Source organism: Falco biarmicus, chromosome Z (assembly GCF_023638135.1).
Source record: "Falco biarmicus isolate bFalBia1 chromosome Z, bFalBia1.pri, whole genome shotgun sequence".
NCBI classification, from domain to species: domain Eukaryota; kingdom Metazoa; phylum Chordata; class Aves; order Falconiformes; family Falconidae; genus Falco; species Falco biarmicus.
Window position 1 is genome coordinate 41,029,562 of NC_079311.1, and position 12,685 is coordinate 41,042,246.

Below are 12,685 nucleotides of genomic sequence, written 5' to 3' on the forward strand. Positions count from 1 at the left end.
AGTTATTTTGTCCTAAACAGAATTCTCACCACTTTTAGGACAACAGGCACCTTATATGGTTTGTATTAGCATTAATGGATTTCTGTCAGTGAAATAAGATGCCACCACTTTATAGCCTCGGTCTCATAAGCAGACCTCATGCACAATGAAGTAGTTGTGTGAGAATGACTTTATGCCACCCACCCGACTGACAATATTATGATCTTAACTCATTTTACTCACATTTTCTGCAGAAACAGTTACAGTCTCTCCTCTCTCCCCCAAATATACCACATTATGATCCTGAATACAGGGAAAGCATTATGTAAGTGAAGAGCATTTCAGCCAACTTGCTGATACAAGGAAAACTAACAAAGCAACTTTCCATATGCTGTGCAGGCAAGGTATTTTACAAAAAAACTATGCCTGCAGTAGGAAAGAAAGAAAAGCTACTTCTATGGTGAAAAGCCTGGGGAAATACACCATAAATCTTTCTGCTTCATCCACATTATATTCTATCATGAGGTCTTAGATAATTCAGCAACAAGTAAAACATACTTGCAGAAATATTGCCTTAAAAAATATGGTCTTAAATAGGACTGAAAGTGTCACCCACTGCCCTTCTCCTATGGCCTTAGCGATCTTCTCCCTGGTGCCTTCCTTACTATTCTGCAGGCTACTCGGCCGTCCTGTGATCTTGTGCACACACACGTTACAGGCCTCTCCATGACTGAATGACAATGTTAGAACAGAAATAATGGAAGTAATCACAGGGTTCTCAAGCTAACAGATTGATTGAGTGTTATCCAGAGCTCCCAGTGTTGCCTTTAGATAGTTGTAAGTAATAGATTCCAATTTTTTTTAAAAGAAAGTCCTCAACAGCCTAGGCTCAAACAAGATAAGCTTCCACAGTCATATAAAAAGAGGTGTCATCAAGGTTAGGCAGACTTAAAAAAATAATAGCAACCAGAAACTTCCCATGTAGACCAACTCTCCATGTTCTGACAGATGCTAGAATTTGAATAAATTAAATATCTGCATAAAAAGGCAACCTGAGAAAGAAGCAAAACAGAAACAACCCCAGATCCACCTTCAATTCTACTATCCTACTGTGCTGTCTGATGGCAACTGTAGCTGCTTTGTAACTTATCCAAGCTCTCCTCAGTCAGCCAAACTTCCAGCTGGACTTCGTTGTCTTCAAACTGCAGCCAGCTTCTATAATGCTTCTCTTGGATGCAGGACATGGTACATCCTGGATATGCAGCCTGTCTATGAGCTATCTTGCTATGTAGCAGTAGGCAGCTCAGCAAGAAAATAGGGAACATGAAGAGAAAACTGAGGACACAATCATTCTTCCACGCAATCACCTCCTCCTTGTCTGACAAGGTCTGAGCCACAATGGGCTCAAGACACTGAGGAGGTGATGGAAAAATGGCTTTCAACTTCGGAAACCTTCACTGCTCTCAAAATGTTGTTTCAAGATATATTGGATATGCTCAATTCAAATAATTCACATCAGTGAATTTAATCTCTGGAAAACAAATTTTTAGTCTTGTGCCTTCTCAGATGTTCCAAGGTTTGAACAGTAAACAGAAAATGAAATCATTATTTGTTCTAGAAGTGGACTGAAAAAAATAGGAGTCACAAATTCTGCAATTAGGCAGATACACTACAAGCCTCTTGTAGCATCCAGGACTGGGGGCACACGAGTTTAAAATGTGATTAAGCCATCAGTATCCCATTCCTAGCTCGTGTGGCTCAAAGGCTGCTATCTGGAATGCTTTATGCGTTATGAATCAGAAATACATTACCTAATGTCTGATGATTTTTTTAGCTGAAGCCCTCAAACAAGTGTCTGTCTTACAAGGCAGTGGCTACCACTGGTCTCCTACCCTCACCTGAAGCCACATATCTGTGGTGAGACCTCACTTGAGAGAGGACAGGGACTACACTGAGTTGCTGAGAAGGCCCCAGGAAGGACTGCTTGAGCACTCCTTGAGCAGAGATCAACAGTTAAATTCCAGGCAAAGGCTGCGTCGTACCTCTCTCCTCTCCTGGCTGGTACAAAGCAAGGATTAAAGCAAGGCAGGCAACCTGCTGCAAACCCTCCTCTCCTTTCTGAAGTAAGATGTGCCCTTATGTTGGTAAGACTGGAGATGCATGTGGTAACAAGTGGTCAGCAGTAGCAAACGGTGCTGTTGGCAACATCGACTGGCTGAGGACAGACCTGCGTGTTGCTGTGGGCAAGTGGCAGACACCACCAGGTCCACACCTTTTTACAACAAATGTGCTGAACTTTAAAGTCAAAATAAGGATACCTCAGAAACACAGACACAAAAACTTTCAGAAACATGAACAAGGACTTCCCATGCTGTACTTGTGCAGGACAAAACAACCCCCAATAACTAGCTCTGTTGCAGCATTTGTGAAACTTGAGTTAGTGAGCTGTTACACAGGCTTTGCAACGAGTGAACTCTGTACAGTAACTCAAAGACAAAAGAAGCCCAATGCACAAGTACCCAATTTCATAGAATCATAGAATCATTTAGGTTGAAAAAGAACTTTAAGACCATCAAGTCCCACCATTTACCCAGGACTGCCGAGTCCACTTCTAAGCCATGTCCCTAAGCATCCCATCTATGTGTTTTTTAAACACTTCCAGGGATGCTGATTCCACCACCTCGCTGGGCAGCCTGTTCCAATGCTTGACCACCCTTTCAGTGAAGAAATATTTCCGAATATCCAATCTAAACCTCCCCTGGCACAACTTGAGGCCATTTCCTCCCGTCCTGTTGCTTGTTACTTGGGAGAACTCCAGTCAACCAGGCTCAAGCGACCTTGAGCAAATTTTCCCCTGTACTTTCCCAGTGCTAGCTTTGGTGTGGCGCTTCAGTGCCAGCATGCTACAGGACTGAAGTGTCCATACATAACATTCAGGTCCCTTAAAACAGGCAGAGACAGAGGGGTGGGGGGTTCTCTACTGATTTCATCCCAGGAGTAAAATCCACCAGGCAGCTGCCCTCTTTATTCCTCCCAACATACTGACATGACAAGGTGAGATTATCCAAACCCTTTACTTTTTCCACATAAGTACTACAAAGTGTGGAACACTCTTGCCCTTCAAGAAGTACTCTGCAGCATTATACAGGCTATCATTTATATTCCCTCTGATGTTGTCAGAAGACCTTTCAGCTACCTAAAACACATACATAGAAAGCCTTCCAGATTCCAATTGTACAGACAACATTTTATGTACCATTTTTAAGACCAAGCTTTGTTTTAAACACAGAAAAACATACTTCTTTGTGTACCACTCTCATACATTACTGACCATATCATTGCTAATACTTACCAGGAGATTAATGTGACTAACTTCTACTTCTCAAAAATAAGAAAACAAGTTCTTATTTCTTAACTTTCTGCTGCTGGATGGAACACAGCTGACAACCTTACAAAAATCCCTGAATAAAACCTCTGACATTGACAGTTTTCTTTTTTTATTGCCCTGCCTGTGATTTTTTATGCTTGTATTTTTAGTGATCCCTTTCAGATGTTTAGTTACTGAGAGCATTTGAACTCCTGTAACACAACAGAATCACTGTCAGTGATTAATGTCTTCACAAATTAAATCTAGACAGGAAAAGCTCAGCTATAGGCTTGGACTATAGTTCTTTGTCCCTGGGTCAGGACAGGAAAAATCCCCTATGCACATACTGGAGAAACAGGCATGAAAAGTCCTTCCCTCAGGTATGTGAGGGTGTGTAAGCTAGGTGTCTTGGGTCTGATGACTGGTAAAATGCTAATGGTAATGTTATCTTAATTATTGTAAATGTCAGCTAAGCCCTTGTTTTCCCCTTGTAAAATGAAATTGAGTATGCTCCTTTCGCTGAGGCCGTAATTTTGTGTGTGTTTGGCTGTGGTTCTTCTTTAAGAAAAAATTCTGACAGATTGCTTGTGTACTTCTTTGCATGACACCGCAAGGAAGAAAAAAGTGGAGAGAAAGGAAAAACCTGAGAAACCAAGCTTGTGGCCTGGTGCTTACAATTCACAGGCATGAAGCAGCAACACCGCAGCTATTGCTTTGACCTATCTCCCTAATAATTCCTATTCCCATTATAGAACCCCTGACATTTCAGTGGTATTCAGATGTGATTAAAATATATTCTAATACCTATAAATAGAAACATCGGTTCAAGTACTAATTGAAAACAAACCTGGCATTTGGAAACCTGTATCAACAAAAAAGTAAAAAGGTGCAGTAAACAGAAACAATTGAAATGCTGCCCATTTTTTCTGAGAAAAAGCTACACACCTATTCTATTGATCTTTACATTAATGTTTGGATTCCCAAGTGTTTGTAAGTATCCACTCAGAAAATTCAGCATAAACAGTAACAAGAAAGATTTTGCTCTCTCCTTCAATTTCAATTATTGCCATAAAGTTCCAATTCTAACAGGGTTAAGTCATGCACACTGACTTTCTGCAGCCTTCACAGTAGTTTTTAATTCAACAAGAGTCAAATGTCACGTTGTTTACTATGCTCCCTCATTGCACATTACTTTGATCATATGCTACTTCATAACTAACCCTTGTTTATATATAAACCCACATGTCCTTTATTCTCATGGCTGATTCCATCTTACTTCCCCTGCTGAATACTATGTACTTGAAGAAAAGACCCGTTGCAAGGGTGTTTTCAGTCACAAGTTCTCCTGCTTTAATTGTCACAACCCCCCAGCTTAAGAAATCCATGCACTGAGTGTGGTAATAAGATATATTTCTCCCCAAACACATTAAGCTCTTTGAAGCAGGGATGCTAGCCTCATACATGCCTGTACTGGGGAAGGTACATTTACAATATAATAGGAAACAGTGTTTTCCTCAGGGACTTAATATCACTGGGACTTACTAGGAGCAACTGTAAAGCACATATTCCCCCTTAAACTCAAGCCCCAAAGCAGAACATACTTTAGTCTCTCTGAAAGCAAACTTTTCTAAATACATAGTGAGACTCTGGAGCACTCAAAGAGGAACAATATGGGCTGGCCATGGGGAAGAATTTTAGACCATAACAGACAATTGCATTTGGAGACAATACACACAACTAAAATGAACTGGGCTCTAATACACAGTCACCATGACATAATGAGAAATTTAACACTTGAGCAAATGTGCTGCACAAGGCACATGCACAGTAGTTATGACTTCTATGCTGCACTGTCTCTTAACTACCATGGTATGCAAACGCACCTGGACCTACACAAAACACACAGAAATAATGAGTAATTAAGGCATCTGAAGATGTAACAATACCAGAGTTAAGAACATCCAATTTCAGATTTAGATGTAGAAAAAAGAACTTGAATGAGCCTGGATGCTAGTGGAACACTGTTACTCCTAGTCAACAATGCAACGGCGTATGCCAGTGAGATTTTTCAGAGTGAATTACCTCAGCATCTTGCTCCCGAAGCTGGTATGTTTTCTCTAAGCACTGAAGCACTCTAGGACACAAGGTCTTCCCCTCCAAGAGGTACTCCAGAAGTAGGACCAGCTGGTCAGGAAGAAGCTAAGAGGAAAATAAATGCCATGTGTGAATAAAGATGTCTACAGACTGAGCAACTAAATGGAAACAAACCAAAGAGGACAAGACTGTGATAACCTGTGTACTTCCAGCATGTGCTTGAAATACAAGAACTTCTAGCTGGTTTCTGAAAAAACACAGGGTTTACGTGTCTGTTAAAAAACTCTGTGCTGGCACCCAATTAAGACTCATTTTCCATGGTTTTCATTACTATAGTTAGATCAGATCTAAACTATGCTTATCTTACTGAAACATAATCATAGCTTATTAAGTAAGATTTTTACAGAATACATACGCTAAGTAATTTCATTTAGTTTGTGCCTGGAAGGAATAAAAGAAGCAAATGATTTACAGTTCATAATTTCAGGAATCAAGCAGATATATGAATGTATGATTTTTAAGAGTGGCATTTTTTTATCTGTTATATGAACAATTATACGATACTTGCAGTGAACAGTCACAAATAAGTAACCCACAAAACAAGTGTAACGACACATTTTGAGACATATTTTAGTGCAGTGAGTCATCCATCATTACATCATAAAGACGCATCAGTGTTATGTTTGTGGCACACAGAGTATACATCTATCTATACATGTATATATATTTAGTAGTCACCTGACTCTAGAACCTATCATTTTGCAGCTCAACCTAATGTAGCCTTAAAAGAAAAAGCAGAAGCCTAATGTAGCGAGTGCTTAAGTGCTCTGTTTAATAGGCTTATTGGATGAACAGATAAATAATTCAAACTGAGATCAGAGAGAAATTACAACAGCTGCCAGGAAACATCTATTGGAAATTCAGGGTGATCAGTCAGAAGTTTGTTACATGCCCCAAAGCTTTCCCCACTATTCATCATTGTGGGGCACCTAAAGAGGAAGGGGAAAGGGAGAAGGAATGTGAATTTAAGCTTTTGCACACAAAAAGAAACCAGGACTGATCACTTCCAATGTTCTCCAGACCAATTAACGGAAAAAGATATCCTGTTACTTTAACACTACTTCCAGCTTTTATCACATTTGGTGATTCTCTGCTCCTGCTTTGCTGCCCATGTCCCCTTCTGCTGCGTCCATGTGCTAAGCAGGTACAAAATGAAACCGGGTATAGAAAGTGCCTCTTCCAACAACACACCCCACAGCCAGAGCCGTTTATGTGGACTGAACAAGTCTAGACCCCTGACCTCTGACAGCAAGTCCATGAAGATATCCAGGATCTTCTGATGTCTTAATCTGTAAAATATTGCCATTGACAACTAACTAAGCAACACAACATTTTCTTCCCTTTTAGTCTGACATAATTTAGCATCAGTACTTAAATCAGAACAAAGAGGAAAAGAGATCTGCTTTAGTTTCCTCGCATCTTTATTTCCTTCCATCTTTTTTATTATTGAAGTTGTATTCTTGGAAACTGAAAAAACCCTCACACCTTACTGGAACATTTTCTAAATGATACCAAAGCCTGACAACAAAATGGAGTTGTTAAAAATAGTCAGACAATTAAAAATATTGAATATTTCAATTTCATGATAACTACTAAAATGCCAATTTGAATGTTTATTGTGCAGTTCAACAGCAGCTGCCTGGGGGATGGTGAGACACTAAAAAAATAGAACAAGGAAGGCTTCTGGGAAGTGGCTCTGCTTGGAAACTGGATTCATTCTGAACACTAATAAAACCTGAAATGTTGCAGAACACCACATACAGAAAGGTAACTTCTGATTTAGAAAGCCTTCCCTGCTAACTACAAAGACAGCAGAGCAATACTTAATTTCTAGAAACTGTAGAACAGCTGCTTGAGTGCATCAGTATACAACAGCTGAGAGTTATTTTATAATATATCTCCAGTATAATTGCTATACAGATTAATAATAGCTTTCTGTGTGTGAAAGATAACATCACAGAATCTCATGGAAGCCAACAAAAGCACAGCGGCGGAGCAATGGCCATGTCTTTAATTTACCTCTGCCTAGTACTGTGCTATGGGGGAAGAGTTTTCAGAATTTCAGGTTAAACTCTTCTCAGTCTAGATTTGAGACTGCAGAGAAAAAATCTGAGACTATGGCTTCTGTTATTTTCCCACGTTCCAGCTGCTCAAGATGAGACTCTACATACCAGTTTAATGGTCATGGTTTAATTAGAGCCCAAGGTAGGAGCTGGCGAACAGGGGCAGAGCGGGGGGGCAGAGCCACAGAAATGCTGACTGACTTGTAACCAAGTGGCACTAGTGGGCGCAGCTATTACATTTTGTTCTCCCACTTGCAACAAATAAAAGGAGGAACATTCGCTTTCGTGTCTTATCCTTACCTTTTAATAAAAGAGACTCTGCCTAAGCGAAGAAACTATCCTAAGCAAAGAGGTGGAAGCCTGGCTGAAGGTGCACAACGGAGACTACTACAAAATTCCTTCAGTCGTTTGGAAATCTTCTTTTCCCCAAAACCACAGCAATATGAATAGCGCTGCCTCCAAAGAAGCTTTTTAATGGTTATAAATAAACTTCACAAAATTCCACTCGGATTTTCAGCCAGAAAAACCCACACTCGATTATTTTTCTTTTTCCCCACCACCAGCCTTATTTGTGTCACCCACCTGTTACTTCTTGTCTTTCACACCACGAGAATTGGTTGGGGTGCATGTCATTGATATTCCATTTGTTTGCCTTATGCTTAATACAAAAGGTCCCCTGCTTTTAAGTGCTACCAAAACATAAATGCTGGAGAAAACAAATAGTAAATATCCTTTCAAGTGTTGTGAAGCTGTTTTCCTTTACAACTCATATTTGGTGCATGCATATTGAATATCTAACATAAATAAAAACACAGTGCAGCTAGAGCAAAATACAGCAGGATAAAATTCACAGTGTCAATGTGTATCTTCATGTGGAAAACATTCAAAAAACAACCATAACTCCCCAAACACAAAACTGTCATGTTCATGTAAACAATAATAATAAAAGTTTATTTGCAAAAAATCACACTGAACTGTATTGGAGCATGCTCAGTCAAAATGTTCAAACATACGTGATTATTAAAGTAGATCAATCAGAAAACGTGGCAAGTATCAAGAACTAGTTTTCATTAAAGCAATGATTGCTGCAACAGCAGCTATTTATATTGTAAAGTAGATAGCTCCTGTCCCAACCTATGCCTGCTGCATGGAAATCATAGTACTTTTCGAGGGTTCCCCCTCCCCCACTTACAAGTACTGACACTATAGAGACAAAATAAATTAATATGTTGTGATCAAGCACACCAGAGGTTTCCTGTCATGCCCCATATAATTAAAAATCATCCCCACTATAAAGCTGTATCCCAGCACTGTATATGTTATCTTGCCCTTACAACTGTAAAACATCTCCTACATCTCTTCAGCCTTGTGAAAGAGTTCACTTTGTCCTGCCACTAAATAGCCATTCGTCCCCTGCTTCCCCTATGTTACCTGAAGTGGTGGTTTTAAACTTTGAGTAATGAGGTTGTTACCTCTAAAACAAACTGCAAATGATAGGGAGTATCAAAATCAGGTCTGTATTTGAAAAGGCAAATGAAAAAATTGAAGAAAACGTAACCAAACTGAAAATAACTCAAGAGTACTACCAAAGCCGCTTACTGGGGCTGATTCCATGTTATGTTACGGGAACTAAGAAAAAGCATGCTTTGTATTTTATTCTTATCGCTACAGAAGGCACTTCAGCAATTATACTGTGTTACATGAATGTCTCAAGGCATTAGTAGGTTTTAAAGGGTTTCCACAAATAACCTTGGAACAAAACTGTGTGTTTTCTGAATCCTACCCCTAACCTGTAAAAAGCACAAAGAAAACAAATCTCGCCTCTTCAAAGATCTGATGCGGCAGCTACAGAGGTCATCAACCTCACATCCCAGACGACCACCCACATGAAGGAGCGTATTTATCAGTTCCTACATTAACAAATGCAATAAATGCCAGATTAACCCTTTACACTAGAAAAATTGTCGCTGAAGCATTTGACTACTGACCTTTCACAGCCATGAAATGTGACACAGATATATCTACTTCAGTATCCACAGCACCAGCACTTGCACCGCACCCCTAAGCCAGGACACAAATCACCAAAGTAGTACAGCTGGTATGCCGAATATCCCATTTGCTCCTGCCTGCACTTGAATGAAGTCATTGAAAGCCTCCTCAGAGGGGAAATCTGCCTCAGACTAATGCAGCAACCGATTGACAGTGGCGTGATTTCTATTATTATTCCATTATCACACTGGGATCTGTGCCTAAACAGCATGCTTCCTCCCTGATGCCATTTCCTTTTATCCTGGCTCTAGGCTAAAAGCAGATCAATAGGAGTAATACATATGATGTCACTTCAATTTACAGCTACTGCCTCCCTCTCTCATGTGCAGATAGATCGATTCTTCCCAAAAATGGTTAAGAAATGCACCAGGAGACTCTTCTCCCAGAAAAGGGTTCTCGGCTATATTTGTCTGTGTAACCACAGCAAGGAACTGTTTACACTGAGCAAAAACAGGGGGGAAAGGGAAAAAAAAAAAAAAAAAAGTCACTACTGTGCGCTGGAAAATGCTGGCTGAAATACAATACAAACAAGGCCCAAAACAGAATTAAAGTAATTTGACCTTTGAAAATTTTACAGAAAAGTTTCAAGTTTCTAAGGCGCAACGTATTTCACCCGTATTTCTCAGGAGAAGGCAGCCTTGTCCCCTCCCAAAACCATGAAATGTCTTGTCGTTTACATTTGTACACAATTTTCCAAAGCCAGACTGAATTCCATCTCACCCCTCTCCTAGGAAAAATAGGGAAAAGCCTCACCCCAGAGTTCAATAGTGAACGGATCCCTTCACACAAAATTTAATCATGGAATCACAGAATCCTTTAGGTTGGAAAAGACATTTAAGGCCACCGAGTCCAACCTAGCACTGCCAAGTCCGCCACTAAACCATGTCCCTAAGTGCCACATCTACACATAACTCAAATAACTCCAGGGATGGTGACTCAACCACTTCCCTAGGCAGCCGGTTCAATTTCCTCATTAACTCCAGATAAGAAACTGCTACTAGTCCAGGAGACAGGATTTGTAAGGGCCAGGCCACCTCTGCACCTATACTCTGAACTCATTGAGCAAATCCCTGAACAAATCTCATGTTATAAACTCTCCACACAGACAATTTGCCTTGAGGGCTGTTTTCTGCACTCAGCAATTAAAACAAAAAAAAACCTTTGTAAAACAAATCTTCCCATCCCTCCAAACTGTCCAGAAAATTGTTAGCTTGAAAATTCCAGAAAACACTACATATTCAACATTTTTCAATAGACTTTGTCATTGTTTACCTCAAACAATATTCTTCAGATGCTGTTTTCATCTGTGCAGTGACTTCTTTTAAATGAAAAAGGCTCCCCCTCCCCCCGCCCTTTCAGGGCTAAAATGTACTCATATCAAGTAACATACGAATTCAATAAAAATGTTGACGCTAACAGCTGTTAACTAGCATAGTGCAGCCAACTACTGAAGAGTCTAACTCTGAAAGAACTAGTCTGCAGTTTGATTAATATGCAGAAGGAAAAAAGTAATCTGCAGCTGACAAAAAAGTGCTTTGAACTCTTTACAAAACAAAACCCATCTATGTCAGAGGTTGACATAGTTCAACATTTCAGAAGTGCATAGTGAAGCAGACTGTTCTGTTTAATTTTATTTGGGTCTGCATTTTTATGACTGCCCTCTTGCTGAATAATCGGCTCCCCTTCAATTACTTATTGAAGATAACTAATCTCACTATAATTAAAAGCAAAACTAATACCTCTCTCTAACACATTCTAATCTGCTTATGAACGACACTTCTACAAAATGTCTTCCCTCTGTGTGCAGTTTTTCTCAACCTCTGCTCACACAGTTCTTTCTGTGCTTGGCAACTCAGTTTTCAACATCTACTTTAAAAAAACGCAAAAAGCCAGGAACCGTACAGGGTTTTAATCATGGAAAAGAAATTCCTATGACTTTGCTTCAAAAATTACTTACTTCAGGAAGTAATGATCATAACAAGTTCATCAGCATTTGATTTGTGTTGTACTTCAGAATGCTGTTTCTGGGACATTTACATCTGGTATCACTTACTTCATACTAGTAGGACATAAGAACGACACTGAGAGAAATGTATTTAATAAACAACTGAACTTGCATTTAGTTCCCAGTGACTTTCCTATTTGTAACATCAAAATTAAGGCTATCTTATTTTTGGAAGCAGACCGTCTATGCCAGAAATAATTTTAAGGCCACTACCTCCCCAAATATAAAGGTTTGATTTATTCTGGCCACACATATGGTGACATTGCTGGATGAAGGACACAAATCCCAAAGAACAGCACAAACTTAATTATGCACAAAAGTCAAAAGACCTGATCTCCATTGACTTTTAACCCTCCTTTTCAAATGCAAGGACAAAAAAAGCAGTAATGAGAGTGGAACTGTTGATATGCAAGCAATAAATGTTATGACACAGCTACAATTTAAGGTGGGCTTCTGAAGGGTTCAAAAACTTTTTGCGCATGTGTTTGATTTCAATTATACCTTAACCTGGTATGTGTAAGCTAACGTGTCCACAAAGCAACAAAACTTGTGAAACTTTTTCCAAGTGAGCAATTCATTCAGCATTTTTAAAGAGGAGCTGCTAATGGGCAAGCCCTTTACAAAATGTGGCTGTTTCTTTGAAATGTCCTCCTCAAAACCTGTCCTACATTAACACTGATTTGTCAAGCAATGTTTGCATAACCAAGGCTGTACTTCCCTAAAAGTTACAGACACGCAGTTTGGGAAGGCTCTTGGGATTATTTATGTGCTTCAGCTTTGTTACATTCATACAGATTTTTGTCCTGTTGCATTTAAATGCTATTTTGACATAGACAAATCGTTGTACAAACCACATCGTATTACCTGCACCAAACCGTTTGGCACTTATGAATCAAACTTAGCATTTGACTTTCTTAGCACTAAAAAATACATGTAGGGTAGCATGAAAGCAAAAGTGGACAGGAAACCGTGGGTATGTACGTTAAAATACTGTGAGATAAAAATGCAAGGATTTAACTTTATAAATATTTTGAGATGACTTTCAATGCAGGAATCAGCAGCATAAAT

General features: G+C 39.5%; 1 protein-coding gene across 5 annotated transcripts in view; it reads right to left on the minus strand.

Annotated features, from left to right (window-relative positions):
• Window positions 1–12,685, minus strand: part of AOPEP (aminopeptidase O (putative)) — a 205,405-nt gene that overhangs the window by 19,686 nt on the left and 173,034 nt on the right. For 4 of the 5 annotated variants that reach the window (XM_056324322.1, XM_056324318.1, XM_056324319.1 and 1 more), the window contains one exon: window positions 5,429–5,545. The exons of the other annotated variant lie outside the window; for it this stretch is intronic. In XM_056324322.1, coding sequence (XP_056180297.1) covers window positions 5,429–5,545 — 117 coding nt within the window. The remainder of the gene's footprint in view (window positions 1–5,428; window positions 5,546–12,685) is intronic. 5 annotated transcript variants of the gene reach the window in all.